This window comes from Pristis pectinata, chromosome X, assembly GCF_009764475.1.
Source record: "Pristis pectinata isolate sPriPec2 chromosome X, sPriPec2.1.pri, whole genome shotgun sequence".
In the NCBI taxonomy this organism is placed as follows: Eukaryota; Metazoa; Chordata; class Chondrichthyes; order Rhinopristiformes; family Pristidae; genus Pristis; species Pristis pectinata.
Genome location: NC_067450.1, coordinates 657,971 through 672,762, shown reverse-complemented (window position 1 = coordinate 672,762; position 14,792 = coordinate 657,971). Strand labels below are relative to the sequence as shown.

Genomic DNA, 14,792 nt, shown 5'->3' with positions numbered 1-14,792 from the left:
TTAAGAGGGGCTTGGATGGGCACATGAGAGGAACATGGAGGGATATGAGCATTCTGTGGGTAAGAGGGATTAGCTATGTCGGCACAACATTGTGGGCCGAAGGGCCTGTTCTGTGCTGTCCTGTGTTCTATGTTCACCTGCTTGTCATCCACCCCCCCCACCACACCCCCCTGAATCCACCTATCACCTGCCAGCTCCTGCTCTACCCCTCCCCCCCCCCCCCTTTGTTGAGACATGAGAGGGAACCGGAGCATTCAGGGGAAACCCACGCGGTCACAGAGAGAACATGCAAACCACACGCAGTCCACACACACACACACCGCCAAGGGTAGGGATCGAACCCAGATCTCTGGAGCTGGGAGGCAGCGAGGGGACAATGGCAGGTGTGCGCACGCACACACACACACACACGGTCGCACACCTCAGTCCTGTCGGTGGGCAGCTCCTCCGCTGGATGCAAGGGAGGGGGCTGCTTCTGGAGGTGGACCCTGAAAACCTGTAGCCCCTTCCCCTCCAGCACAGTATCCACAGCTGCAAGGCAGGGTCCCGTGCTCGTCACGCGCTGAAACCACTCGCTCAGGGTCGCAAACTCCTCTGCGGTAAAAAAGGGGACGCAGGTTTAAGGAGGGGTAGGAGGGAAAAAATATAACACAAATTAAACTCATTTCTCGATCACTGGGCTCCACGTTCCCGGGCATTAACAATCTCGGACGACCTGTCCACAGACGCGATCACAAGGAAGCTGCGCCAGCGTTTCTACTTACTTAGGAGGTCGGGCTTGTCACCGAACACTCCGACAAACTTCTACAGATGTCCCGTTGGAAGTGTCCTGACCAGTTCCATCACGGTCTGGGACGGCAATTCGAATGGGCAGGAAGCTGCAGAGAGCAGTGGACCCCACCCCAATACATCACGGGCACGTCCCCCCCACCGTCATGAGTATCTACAGGAGGCCCTGCCTCATGAAGGCAACGTCCATCGTCAAAGATCCCCCCACCATCCGGGCCTTGTCGTCTTCTTGCAACTCCCGTCGGGCAGGAGGTACAGAAGCCTGAAGTCCCCACACCACCAGGTTCGGGAACAGCGACTTCCCTTCAACCATTCGGTTCTTGAACCGACCGGCACAACCCTAATCGCTGCCTCAGTACAGCAACACTGGGACCGCTCTGCACTGCAGTGGACTTGGTTTTTGTTCTAATTGTGTTCTTTCTTGTAAAAGTTGTGTATAATTTATGTTGAGTTCATGCTTTTCCTGTGAATGTTGTGTCTCTGATGCTCTGTGCCTGTGATGCTGCTGCAGGGAAGTTTTTCTGTGTGTGTATATGTGTGTGTGTCCCACACTTTTGGCCCATGAAGTTTTATAGATCTTTATAAATGCCATTTTTATATGGGCTGTGCCATCTCTCTGCAACTACTTTGTCCACTACTCTCTGCAGCTTCTTACATTCCTGTGCATTCGAAATGCGATGCAACCAGTCAGGACACTTCCAACAGGACATCTGTAGAAGTATGTCGGAGTGTTCAGTGACAAGCCCAACCTCCTTCAACTCCCGAGGAAGCAGACGCTGGCGCGCCTTCCTTGTGACGGCGTCTGCGACCCCGACCCAGGCACACAGCTTTGGACAAACAATGCACAGAGAGGTCCAGTGTGGAGTAGGTTTCCTTCCCCCCACCAACAGAGAAAACTCTGTTTACACAGAGAGGGTTGGGTGCCTGGACTGTGCTGCCAGGGATGGGGGTGGAGGCAGATACGATCGAGGGGTTTTAGACAGACACATGAATGGAGGGAGATGGACACTGTGCAGGCAGAAGGAATTTAGTTTAATTTGGCATCGTGTTCGGCACAGACACGGTGGGCTGAAGGGCCTGTCCCCTGTAGTCAAGGACAGTTTATCAGACTCTTGAATGGACCTCTCGTATGCTAAAAGACGAACTCTTGATCTCCCAATCTGGCCCTTGCACCTTATTGTCTGCCTGCACTGTACTTTCTCTGCAACACTATATTCTGCAACACTATATTCTGCATTCAGTTTCCCATGTACCACCTTGATGTACTTGTGTACATCAAGACAGTGCACACAGACAACAGCTTTTCTCCATACCTGGGTGCAGGCGACAATGATAAACTGACAAACGATACCTTGAAGTCCCAGATCTTCCTTCAGGAGTGGGTACAGTGTTGCCCAGACGACGATATCAGCCACGGTCACCGTGTCCTTTGAGAGATGGGAGGAAACGGCCGTTTTTTAACTCGTTAACAGATCATGGGAGGGAGTGTTGCGGGAGGGAGGGAGGGACAACAGGGAGAGAGGGAGGGGAAGAGAGGGAGTGTCGCAGGAGGGAGGGGTGGGCGGGGGGGGAGTGGCAGTGGGTAGGAAGGCAGCGCTGCGGGAGGGAGGGGCGGCGGGCAGGGAGGGAACGCCGCGGGAGGGAGGGAGGGAGGTGCGGCGGGGAGGGAAAGACGCGGGCTGCTCTCCCCTTCCCCACCCTCGGACCGGCGGTCAAACCTTACCGAGGTGAGGCAGGGCAGCGCTGAGCTGCTCAGAGCCAGGTCGAGGTGAGTCAGCTGCCTCCTGGCCATCCTGACAGCCTCTTCCCTCTTCCTGCCCTGCACCAGCATCGCGTACAATGCCGTACAGACAGCCGGCTGCAAAACATAGGAGTCAGAGTCAAGGTCGAGTTCACCGCCACACACACACAGGTCCGTGTGCGCATGGGGCAATGAAACGCTTCCCTGCGGCAGCATCACAGGCAGAGCGTCAGAGACACAACGTTCACGGGAAAAACTTGAATTACACACAATTTTTACAAGAAAGAACAAAAATTAGAAACAAAGCAAAAAGTCCATTGTAGTGCAAAGCGGTCCCAGTGTTGCTGCACTGAGGCAGTGATTAGGGTTGTGTAGTGGTTGAAGGAATTGGTTTATTGTTGTCACTTGTACCGAGGTCCAGTGAAAAACTTGTCTTCCGCACCGATCGTACAGGTCAATTCATTACACAGTGCATTGAGGTAGTACAGGGTAAAAACAATAACACAATGCTCTGACAAACTTCCACAGATGTCCCGTTGGAAGTGTCCTGTCCGGTTGCATCACGGTCTGGGACGTCGATTCGAATGGGCAGGAAGCTGCGAGAGCAGTGGACTCTCTCTCTTGAGAGTGAACACAGTGTCACAGTCACAGATAAAGTGCAGTGCAGGCAGACAATAAGGTGCAAGGGCCATGACCTGGTAGATTGTGGGGTCAAGTGTCCATCTCATCGTATAAGGGAACTGTTCAATAGTCTTATAACAGTGGGGTAGAAGCTGTCCTTGAGCCTGGTGGTACGTGCTTTCAGGCTCCTGTATCTTCTCCCCGATGGGAGAGGGGGGGAGAAGAGAATTTCTGAGGTGGGTGGGGTCTTTGATTATGTCGGCTGCTTTACCGAGGCAGTGGGAGGTGTAGACAGAGTCCGTTGAGGGGAGGCTGGTTTCTGTGATGCGTTGGGCTGTGTCCACAACTCTCTGCGGTTTCTTGTGGTCTCAGACAGAGCAGTTGCCGTACCAAGCCGTGATGCATCCGGATAGGATGCTCTCTGTGGGGCATCGGTAAAAGTTGGTGAGGGTCAAAGGGGACATGCCGAATTTCTTCAGCCTCCTGAGGAAGTAGAGGCACTGGTGAGCTTTCTTGGCCATGGCGTCTAAATGGTTGGACCAGGACAGGCTGTTGGTGAAGGGCCTGTTCCTAAGCGGTACTGTTCCATGTTTAACCCTTAACTTCACCCCCCCCCCCCCCCCCTTACCAATCCAGAACCCATCCATCTCTCCCTTAAACACCCCAATGACTTGGTCTCCACCTCCGTCTGTGGCAATGAATTCACTGCCCTCTGGCTGAAGAAATTCCTTCTCATCTCAGTTCCGGAGGGACGTCCCTCCATTCTGAGGCCACCCCCTCGGATCCCGGACTCTCCCACTGACGGAGACGTCCTCTCCACGTCCACTCTATCCAGGCCTCTCAGTATCCAGGAGGGTTTCAATGAGATCCTCCCTCATCTTTCTGAACCCTACTGAGTTACAGGCCCAGGGACATCAGACACTCCTCCTACGTCGAGTGCCTTTCATTCTTGGGATCGCTCTTGAGCACTTTGCAGCCACTCCAAAGAAGATTCATCAGGCTGACCTCCGGGATGAGAGGATTGTCCTTTGTTATTGTGGGACGGCTTGCCTTGCCAGTCCTGGTGGGCTCATTATAGGAAGGATGTGGAGGTGTTGGAAAGGATGCAGAGGAGATTTACCAGGATGCTGCCTGGTTTGGAGAGGATGCATTATAAGGAGAGACTAAGGGAGCTGGGGCTTTACTCTTTGGAGAGGAGGAGGATGAGAGGAGACATGATAGAGGTGTACAAAATATTAAGAGGAATAGATAGAGTGGACAGCCAGCGCCTCTTTCCCAGGGCACCAATGCTCAATACAAGAGGGCATGGCTTTAAAGTAATGGGTGGGAAGCTCAAGGGAGATATCAGAGGAAGGATTTTTACCCAGAGAGTGGTTGGGGCATGGAACGCGCTGCCTGGGGCGGTGGTGGAGGCAGGTACGTTGGTCAAGTTCAAGACATTGCTAGATAAGCATATGGAGGAATTTAAAATAGAGGGATATGTGGGAGGAAGGGGTTAGATAGACTTAGGCGAGGTTTAAAGGTTGGCACAACAGTGTGGGCCGAAGGGCCTGTTCTTGTGCTGTACTGGTCTGTGCTCAGCCAGTCAGATCACAGCTGGAGCACAGAGTCCAGTTCCGGTCACCAGCTTACAGCAGAGAGACGCGTTCACACTGGGGAGGGAGCAGAGGGAAGGTTCACCGGGAGTGGGCCGGCCCCGGAAAGTTTTGGCTCCGGGGAGCAGAGCCTGGGGGAGGGGAGGAATGGGGTGTGTGAGATCACGAGGGTCCCTCTGCGGGGAGTCAATAGGAGGGAGCTGCCTCCCTCAGCGGAGAGGGGGCAGGAATTGGTGGCAGGGGAGGGGTGGTTAGAGCGGGGGGGGGCGGGGGAGAGAGGGGATGGGTCTGGAACTCACTGCCTGAGGAGTGGGAGGGTGGAGAAGCCCTCCCCACATTTGGATTCGAGACCCCCAGGGAGGATGTCAGGGTGAGGTTGGGGTCCCCAGGAGCGGTCTGGCTGTGACTCCCCCCCCACTGAGCTGAGAGTGCGTCCCCTCCCACCCCAGGTTGGCGGAGGAACTGAGGGTCCAAGGGTGGGAGGCTGGGCACAGTCTGCCTGTCCGCCTCGTGGTCACCCGTTCCCTATCTGCACGGCTTTAGGCTGTGCCATGCACGTCAATCCTGCACACAGGTCCTGTGTACTGCTGGCTGTCTGTGTCCCTCCCATCCCGTCACACACACATACATACACACACACACACTCCCCTCTCTCACACGTGCACACACACTCTCTCACCCTCTCTCTCTCAGACACACACTCTCTCCCTCCCTCTCTCACACACACACACACAAACACTCTCTCTCCCTCTCTATCTCTCTCTCTTTCTCTCCTTCCCTCCCCCTCCCTCTCTCCCCCCACCCCTCTCTCCCTCCAGTGAGAGGATGTGTGGCCCGTAGTCTCTGCCTCCTTCTGTTCCTTTGCGGTTTTCAGACTTCAACTCCCCTGCGTTTTGGGTGGGAAGTTCAAGGGAGACGTCAGAGGGAGGTTTTTCACCCAGAGAGTGGTTGGGGCGTGGAATGCGCTGCCTGGGGTGGTGGTGGAGGCTGATACGTTGGTCAAGTTCAAGAGATTGCTAGATAAGCATATGGAGAAATTTAAGATAGAGGGATATGTGGGAGGTAGAGGTTAGATAGTCTTAGGAGTGTTTTGAAGGTCGGCACAACATGGCGGGCTGAAGGGCCTGTATTGTGCTGTATTGTTCTATGGTATACGGTCCACAATTGCACTACTTCAATGCACTGTGTCAATGAAATGATCCGTGTGGATGGTACACTCTACGCAGAAGGTGCATTTCACTGTGTGTTTCAATATACATGTGACTAATAAATAAATACCATCACCTCTCAGCCTCTCGTCTCCTCCCTACCCTCCTCCGTCTGCCTACCACCCTTCCTCACCTGGATCCACCTGTCGCTTGCCCACACCCCTTCCCCATCCCGTCCCGAAATGTCGACTACCTGCCTCCCTCCACGGACGCTGCCTGACCCTCGAGTCCCTCCGGCATCTCGCGTGTCCCTCCAGTTCCCAGTGTCCGCAGTCTCTCACATGACCACCCACCACCGATCAACCCTCCCTCATTCCTCCCTCCCTCCAGCCCTGCTCCTCCCAGGTCCCTGCCTCCCTCCCCCATCTCTCCGACCACTGCACCAGAGGCGTCCCCAAGCCGAGGCGGGGCGCCCGACACACCGTCAGCCCCCAGCGTCAGACCCACCTGAAGTTGTGTTGCCTCCCACTCCAGCCACTGATTGGTGTCGTCTCTTGCCTCCTCCCCGCTGATGGTGAACAGGTACCTGTCATGTGCAAGGGGTGGGGCAGGAGATGAAAAAGAAAACACGTATCAGCTCCATGCCCCAGCCTTCGGATCCAACCAGGAGCAGTGCGGATCGGTGTTAACGTCTCCCCCTCGCTGACCGTCAACACAGGTGCACCTCGAGGATGCGTGCTTAGCCACTGCTCCGGTCTCTCTACACCCATGGCTATGTGGCCGGGCACAGCTCAAACGCCATCTATAAATGGGTCGATGACACCACTGTCGAGCGGTGTTGCAACAACAACCTCGCAATGTCAGCGAGACCGAGGGACTCACTGTGGACTTCAGGAAGGGGAAGTCGGGAGAACACACACCAGTCCTCACTGAGGGGTCAGTGGTGGGAAGGGTGAGCAGCTTCACATTCCTGGGCGTCAACATCTCGGAGGATCTACCCTGGGCCCAACACATTGATGCAATCACGAAGAAGGCACGCCAGAGGCTCGACTTCATCAGGGGTTTGAGAAGATTTGGTATGTCACCAAAGACCCTTACAAATTTCTACAGATGTACAGCGGAGAACGTTCTGACTGGGTGCATCACCACCTGATATGGAGGCTCCAACGCGCAAGAGGCTGTAGAGGGTTGTAGACTCAGCCAGCTCCATCATGGGCACAACCCTCCCCACCACGGAGGACACCTCCAAGAGGCGGTGCCTCAAGAAGGCAGCATCCATCACTGAGGACCCTCACCACCCGGGACATGCCCTCTTCTCGTTACTACCATCGGGGAGGAGGTACAGGAGCCTGAAGACCCACACAAACGATTCAGGAACAGCTTCTTCCCCTCCGCCGTCAGATCCCTGAACGGTCCACGAACCCATGAACCTCATAGCTCCTCTTTTGCACTGTTTATTTAGTTGTAGTAATTTTTCTGCCTTGCGCTGTACTGCTGTCGCAAAACAACACATTTCCCGACATACGTCAGTGATAATAAACCTGGTTCAGGGATGTTCCCAATTCCAGAGCCTTTGCAGCAGCCCAGCAACAGGACCTGGATGACACCCAGGCAGGGGCAGACAGGAGACCGAAGTCCTGGGCGATGACCATCGCCTACAGGAGGCAGTCTAACCTCCTCCCCTCGACGTTCAAGAGCGTTATCACCAGCCAGTTCCCCCACCCACGAATATCCCGGGGGGTGGGGGGGTCACCACTGGCCAGGAACTCAACCAGACCAGACACATCAACAACACCGTGGGTGGAGTTAGTCCATGCACTCCGCATCCGCCACATTACCTCTCCCCCCATCTACAGGTCAGGGGTGTGACAGGACACTCCCCACTTCCCTGGGTGGGGTTAGTCCATGCACTCCACATCCGCCACATTACCTCTCCCCCATCTACAGGTCAGGGGTGTGACGGGACACTCCCCACTTCCCTGGGTGGGGTTAGTCCATGCACTCCACATCCGCCACATTACCTCTCCCCCATCTACAGGTCAGGGGTGTGACAGGACACTCCCCACTTCCCTGGGTGGGGTTAGTCCATGCACTCCACATCCGCCACATTACCTCTCCCCTGTCTACAGGTCAAGGGTGTGACGGGACACTCCCCACCTCCCCAGGGGCGAGTGTGGCTCCAACAACTCTCGAGAAGCTTGACACCACCCGGGCCAGAGCAGCCCGCTCGACCGGCACCCCATCCCACCCCAGCCCCCCCAAACACCCCCTCCCTCCACCACCGGTGCACGGTGAGCGCAGTGTGCACCGTCTACACAACGCACTACGGTCCCGCGCCCGGGCTACTCCGACAGCACCTCCCAAACCTGACACCTCTTCCCCACCTGGAAGGACTCGGAAGGGGAGCACCACCCCTCGCAGGTACCCCCACCCCGTCCCAACTGGGGAATATATCAGCCATCCCTTCACCGTCTAAATCCCAGGAATTCCCTCCCCAAAAGTGCCACGGGAGCACCTTCCCCACACGGACTGTAGCAGTCCAAGGAGATGTCTGACGCCCAGGGGAGGGGGAAACTCAGGAGCCCCCCCCAATAAGTCAGTCGATAAGTAATAGTTCTCTCTCAGAGCCAGACTTGGACTGGTGGGGGAAGACTGTGTGCATTCACCCTATCGATGCCCCTCGTGGGTTTATACACCTCTGTAAGGTCACCCCTCACGCTCCAGGGAATAAATTCCCAACCTGCCCAATCTCCCTCTCTCTCCGTGACTCAGTCCCTCGAGTCCCGGCGACATCCTCGTAAACCTTCCTACGCGCTCTTTCCCAGCTCAGTGGCATCTTCCCCACAGCAGGGTGACCAGAAGCAAAAAGGACGGGGAACTTGGGGAGCTGGGACACGTGGCGGGCGCAGAGACGGGAGGGAGGGTGGTGGTTGGAAGGGGGTGAATTCCTCGCACCGAGAAATATTTCCCGTTGGCGACGATGTGGAGCCTCCCCCCTTCCCTTTCACTCACTGACAGATGGCGTTGGTTGAAAAGATGAAGTCCCCAGTTGGGAGTTGGAGGGCGGGGAGCCTCGGCTGTGACAGGTAAGGTACCACGCGCTCTGGATGAAGACAGAGAAAGAGAGAGGGTTGGTGGTCCTGTGGGGGGGGGACGGTATCCCCCAGGCTGACATCCCCCCACCCCGTCTCCTGAGGTCGGATCTGACCAGCAGACAGAAGCACACCAGACTCATCCCTCCAGCTGCTCACCAAACCGGCCCTCCTCTCTCTCGCCTCCCCCTCGATCCCCCCACCGTCCCGCCCCTCCCGTTCCCCCTCTACCTCCCCATTCACGCCTCCCTCCTGCCCTTCTCGTTCCTCTGACCGAGCCTGCCTCACAACCCACCCCCTCGATCCTCAATCTGCCCTCCTCTCTCCCCGCCAGCTCACCCCTCCTGCTCTCTACCCCTCCATCGCTCCCTCATTCCTCCCCCCTCGTCTCTCTTCCTTCCCTCTCCCCACACCCACCACATCCTCTCCCCATCCCAACTCTCCCCTACACCCCCACTCTCCCCTAGACCCCCACCGCACCCACTCCCTCTCACCCTCCCTCACCCCCTCCCTTCCCTCTCACGCCATCCCCACCCCCTCTCCCCAACACCACCCCCTCACACCACCACTACCCCTCTCCCCAACCCCACAGCCCCTCTCCCCAACCCCACCCTCCCACCACCCCTTCTCTCCCCACCCCACCCCCTCTCCCCATCCCCACACCTCTCCCCACCCCTTCTCTCCCCAACACCACCCCCTCACACCACCCCTACCCCTCTCCCCAACCCCACAGCCCCTCTCCCCAACCCCACAGCCCCTCACCACCCCTTCTCTCCCCACCCCAGCCCCTCTCTCCCACAACCCTACCACTCTCCCCACACCCTCCCCAACCCCATATCCCCTCCCCACACCCCCTCTCCCCACACCTTCTCTCCCAACCCCATATCACCTCCCCACACCCATATCCCCATCCCCCATATCCCCTCTCCCCACACCCACTCTCCCCATAACTTCTCCCCATCCCCCATATCCCCTCTCCCCACACCCTCTTGACCCCAATATCCCCTCTCCACCACCCCCTTACCCCCACAACACCCCTCTCTCCCCTCCCCCTCACTCCCTTCTCCCCGCTACCTCCTCCCTCCTCTCCCCCTCCCCTCTCCCTCCCCCACACTCTCCCCCCCTCCCTCTCCCACCCTCTCCCCCTCCCTCCCTCTCCCACCCTCTCCCCCTCCCTCCCTCTCCCCCTCCCTCCCCCTCCCTCCCTCTCCCCCTCCCTCCCCCACCCTCTCCCCCCTCTCCCCCATCCCTCCCTCCCCCTCTCCCCCATCCCTCCCTCCCTCCCCCCTCTCCCCATCCCTCCCTCCCCCCTCTCCCCATCCCTCCCTCCCCCCTCTCCCCATCCCTCCCTCCCCCTCCCCCATCCCTCCCTCCCCCTCCCTCCCCCTCCCCCTCTCCCCATCCCTCCCTCCCCCTCCCTCCCCCCTCTCCCCATCCCTCCCTCCCCCCTCCCTCCCTCCCCCTCCCCATCCCTCCCTCCCCCTCCCCATCCCTCCCTCTCCCCCCCTCCCTCCCCCTCCCCATCCCTCCCTCTCCCTCTCTCCCCCTCCCTCCCCCTCCCCATCCCTCCCTCTCCCTCTCTCCCTCCCCCTCCCTCACCCCCATCCCTCCCTCCCCCTCTCCCCATCCCTCCCTCCCCCCTGTCCCCATCCCTCCCTCCCTCCCCCCTCTCCCCATCCCTCCCTCCCCCCTCCCTCCCCCCTCCCTCCCCCCTCTCCCCATCCCTCCCTCCCCCCTCCCTCCCCCTCCCCATCCCTCCCTCTCCCCCCCTCCCTCCCCCTCCCTCTCCCATCCCTCCCTCCCCCTCCCCATCCCTCCCTCTCCCTCTCTCCCCCTCCCTCTCTCTCCCTCCCCCTCCCTCTCTCCCCCTCCCTCCCCCTCCCTCTCTCCCCCTCCCTCCCCCTCCCTCTCTCCCCCTCCCTCCCCCCTCCCTCTCTCCCTCCCCCTCCCTCTCCCCATCCCTCCCCCTCCCTCTCTCCCTCCCCCTCCCTCTCCCCCATCCCTCCCTCTCTCCCCCATCCCTCCCTCCCCCTCTCCCCCATCCCTCCCTCCCTCCCCCTCTCCCCATCCCTCCCTCCCCCTCCCCCCTCTCTCCCTCCCTCCCTCCTCTCCCCATCCCTCCCTCCCTCCCCCCTCTCCCCCATCCCTCCTCCCTCCCCCCTCTCCCCCATCCCTCCCTCCCTCCCCCCTCTCCCCCATCCCTCCCTCCCTCCCCCCTCTCCCCCATCCCTCCCTCCCTCCCCCCTCTCCCCATCCCTCCCCCCTCTCTCCCTCCCCCTCCCTCCCCCCTCTCTCCCTCCCCCCTCCCTCCCCCCTCTCCCCATCCCTCCCCCCTCTCTCCCTCCCCCCTCCCTCCCCCCTCTCCCCCCCTCCCTCCCCCCTCTCCCCCCCCTCCCTCCCCCCTCTCCTCCATCCCTCCCCCCTCTCCCCCCTCCTCCATCCCTCCCTCCCCCCTCTCCCCCCTCCTCCATCCCTCCCTCCCCCCTCTCCCCCCTCCTCCATCCCTCCCTCCCCCCTCTCCCCCCTCCTCCATCCCTCCCTCCCCCCTCTCCCCCCTCCTCCATCCCTCCCTCCCCCCTCTCCCCCCTCCTCCATCCCCCCTCTCCCCCCATCCCTCCCTCCCCCCTCTCCCCCCATCCCTCCCTCCCCCTCTCCCCCCATCCCTCCCTCCCCCCTCTCCCCCCCCACTCCCCCTCTCCCCCCCCCACTCCCCCTCCTCTCCCCCCCCCACTCCCCCTCCTCTCCCCCCCCCACTCCCCCTCCTCTCCCCCCCCCCACTCCCCCTCCTCTCCCCCCCCACCACTCCCCCTCCTCTCCCCCCCCACCACTCCCCCTCCTCTCCCCCCCCACCACTCCCCCTCCTCTCCCCCCCCCCACTCCCCCTCCTCTCCCCCCCCCCACTCCCCCTCCTCTCCCCCCCCCCCACTCCCCCTCCTCTCCTCCCCCCCACTCCCCCTCCTCTCCCCCCCCCCCACTCCCCCTCCTCTCCTCCCCCCCACTCCCCCTCCTCTCCCCCCCCCCCACTCCCCCTCCTCTCCCCCCCCCCCCCACTCCCCCTCCTCTCCCCCCCCCCCACTCCCCCTCCTCTCCCCCCCCCCCCACTCCCCCTCCTCTCCCCCCCCCCCCCACTCCCCCTCCTCTCCCCCCCCCCCCCACCATTGGGGCCGACGGTCCTGAGCTCGGGCCGGACGCCGGTCGCCTCCAGGGCGGCCGCCACCTTCAGGTTGCCGGGCTCCGCGGGTCCGAGGTAGAGCCGGGCGGCCATGGCTGATGCAAGAAGCCGGCTCCCCGCCGCCGAGCCGGGCCAAGCCGGGCCCCGCCGCGGGGGCCGCCGGGAGTTGTAGTCCAGCGGCCGCCCCCGGCGCTGGGCGCCAATGGGCGGGCGGACTACACCTCCCGGCGGGCACCGCGGGCCGGGAGCGTCCACGCCAGCTGATTGGCTGATCACCCCCAATGCACGCCGGGGGTTGTAGTCCAATGGTTGTCGACCGCAGTGGACGCCAGTTGTTGTAGTTGTTGTTGGTGATGACGACACACGTCACCGCTGTGCGGCGCGTCGGCGGATTTTTTCTCCCACCCTCCACACGTGACGCGGGCCGCTTCACCCCGCCCCCCCTCCGGTGCAACACGTGATCCGGCCCGCCGCCGGGTGACGCAAGCGCGTCGGGGCCGTCCGGCCAGCCGGGCGCGGACGGGTGAAAGGCGTTACTTTCATTCTTTCCTCGCCATCCACCGGGACCAGTGCAGACGCCAGGCCGACCACAACAGGTCGACCCCGCCGTCCCTGCCTGTAATTGGCGGCGTTTAACCCTCAGCCAACGGTCAGCGGGGCCGCCGTGATTGACGGCGGTTGCAACCAATCGGGGGTCGAGGCTGGCGAGGGGCCAAGGGCCAATCGGGTGCAGGAGTGGCCGGACTGATCCGAGCCGGCCAATGAGTTGCGGGGCGGATCAGATCCTGCCAATCAGCGAACGCGGCTGATCCGAGTCGGCCAATCAGGTAACGGCGGGTTGAGCTGAGCCGGCCAATCAGGTAACGAGAGTGATCTGAGCCGGCCAATCAGGTAACAAGACTGATCTGAGACTGCCGCCGAGAGTCGGATCTAATCCTACCACTCGGGTAACGGGGCGGATCACAGCCGGCCAATCAGGTAACAGGGAGGAGCTGAGCCGGCCAATGAGAAGCGGAGCGCCTCAAATCTTGCCAATCAGACCTGTCATCAAGTCATGGAGGGGGGGGCTGATCTGAGCCGGCCAATCAGTAACGAGGTTGATCCGAGCCCGCCAGTGAGGGGAGGGGCGGATCCCGCCCTGCCAATCAGGTAACGGGGCTGATCCGAGACGGCCAATCAGCCAACGGGACTGATCTGAGCCGGCCAATCAGCTTGCGAGGTTGATCCGAGCCCGCCAATGAGGGGAGGGGCGGACCTCACCCTGTCAATCAGGCTCCAGTCCATTCAGCCCATCCTGGCGGTACTAGCTCCCTGCAGGGAAATCCCATTTCTCTCCTACTCCCTCTGTAGCCCTGCAAATTCCACCCCCCCCATTTCCCATCGACTCCCCGCCTCCCACCCCCCCCCCCCCGTTCTACCCCTCACCCACACACACTGTGGGTGGGGGGGGGGGATTCATAGCGACCGATCAACCCACCGACCCCGCACGTCGTTGGGACGCGGGAGGGAACTGGAGCACCCGGGGGTGGAAGGCTCACCGGGGGAGCGTGCAAACTCCACACAGACAGGCGGCGCCGGGGTGGGGGCGGTGGTTGGGATCGAACCTTGGTCTCCGGAGCTGGGAGACAGCAGAGGCGTCGGCACTCCCTGCCGTCCACCTCTGCAGTGTGGTGACGTTCAGTAGGGGACGGTCACCAAATTCTGCGCCATGCTTACCTGCTTCGGCCACGGCTCTGAGTTTAAAAGTTGCAGCTGTGCAAAGCTTGGAGCGTTGTGTGCAGTTCTGGTCGCCCCCGTCACAGGAAGGGTGCCGGGGGGGGCGGGGGGGCTTCGGAGAGGGTGCGGGAGAGGTTCACCAGGATGCTGCCCGGATTAGAGAGCATGAGCTACCAGGAGAGGTTGGACAACTTGGGTTGTTCTCTCTGGAGGCTGAGGGGAGACCTGACGGTAGTTTATAAGATTACGAGAGGTGGACAATCAGAGTAAATTGGTTTATTATTATCACACCCCCCCAAAGTACAGTGAAAAACTATTTCTTTTGTGTATCATCCATGCAGATCATTTCACCACATCAGTACATCGAGGCAGTACGAGGTAAAACAATAAGAGAATGCAGAATAAAGTGTCCCAGCTACAGAGAAAGTGCAGATGCAGGCAGACAATAAGGTGCAAGGGCCACGACCAGGTAGATTGTGAGGTCAAGCGTCCATCTCATCGTACTCGGGGACTGTTCGATTGTCTTATAACAGCGGGGTAGAAGCTGTCCTTGAGCCTGGTGGGACGTGCTTTCAGGCTTTTGTATCTTCTGCCCGATGGGAGGGGGGAGAAGAGAGAATGACCAGGGTAGGTGGGGGTCTTTGATTATGTCGGCTGCTTTCCCAAGGCAGCGGGAAGTGTAGACAGAGTCTGCGGAGGGGAGGCTGGTTTCCGTGATGCGCTGGGCTGTGTCCACAACTCTCTGCGGTTTCTTGCGGTCCTGGGCGGAGCAGTTGCCGTCCCAAGCCGGGATGCATCCGGATAGGATGCTTTCTGTGGTGCATCAGTAAAAGTTGGTGAGGGGCAACGGGGACGTGCCGAACTTCTTTAGCCTCCTGAGGAACTTCAACCCTCCAGTCCCAATAACATCCTCGTGAA

General features: G+C 60.4%; 2 protein-coding genes across 2 annotated transcripts in view; one reads left to right on the top strand and one right to left on the bottom strand.

The window, feature by feature from the left end:
- Window positions 1-12,340, bottom strand: part of mars1 (methionyl-tRNA synthetase 1) — a 30,550-nt gene extending 18,210 nt beyond the window's left edge. Inside the window, exons 1-6 of the mRNA XM_052009376.1 lie at window positions 12,143-12,340; window positions 8,907-8,997; window positions 6,402-6,480; window positions 2,513-2,647; window positions 2,141-2,216; window positions 422-594 (exon numbers count right to left, since the gene is read on the bottom strand). Coding sequence (XP_051865336.1) covers window positions 422-594; window positions 2,141-2,216; window positions 2,513-2,647; window positions 6,402-6,480; window positions 8,907-8,997; window positions 12,143-12,251 — 663 coding nt within the window. The 5' untranslated portion in view covers window positions 12,252-12,340. The remainder of the gene's footprint in view (window positions 1-421; window positions 595-2,140; window positions 2,217-2,512; window positions 2,648-6,401; window positions 6,481-8,906; window positions 8,998-12,142) is intronic.
- A 203-nt stretch (window positions 12,341-12,543) lies between these two features.
- Window positions 12,544-14,792, top strand: part of arhgap9 (Rho GTPase activating protein 9) — a 61,854-nt gene continuing 59,605 nt past the window's right edge. Inside the window, 1 exon segment of the mRNA XM_052009404.1 lies at window positions 12,544-13,136. The gene's annotated coding sequence lies outside the window, so the exon portion shown is untranslated.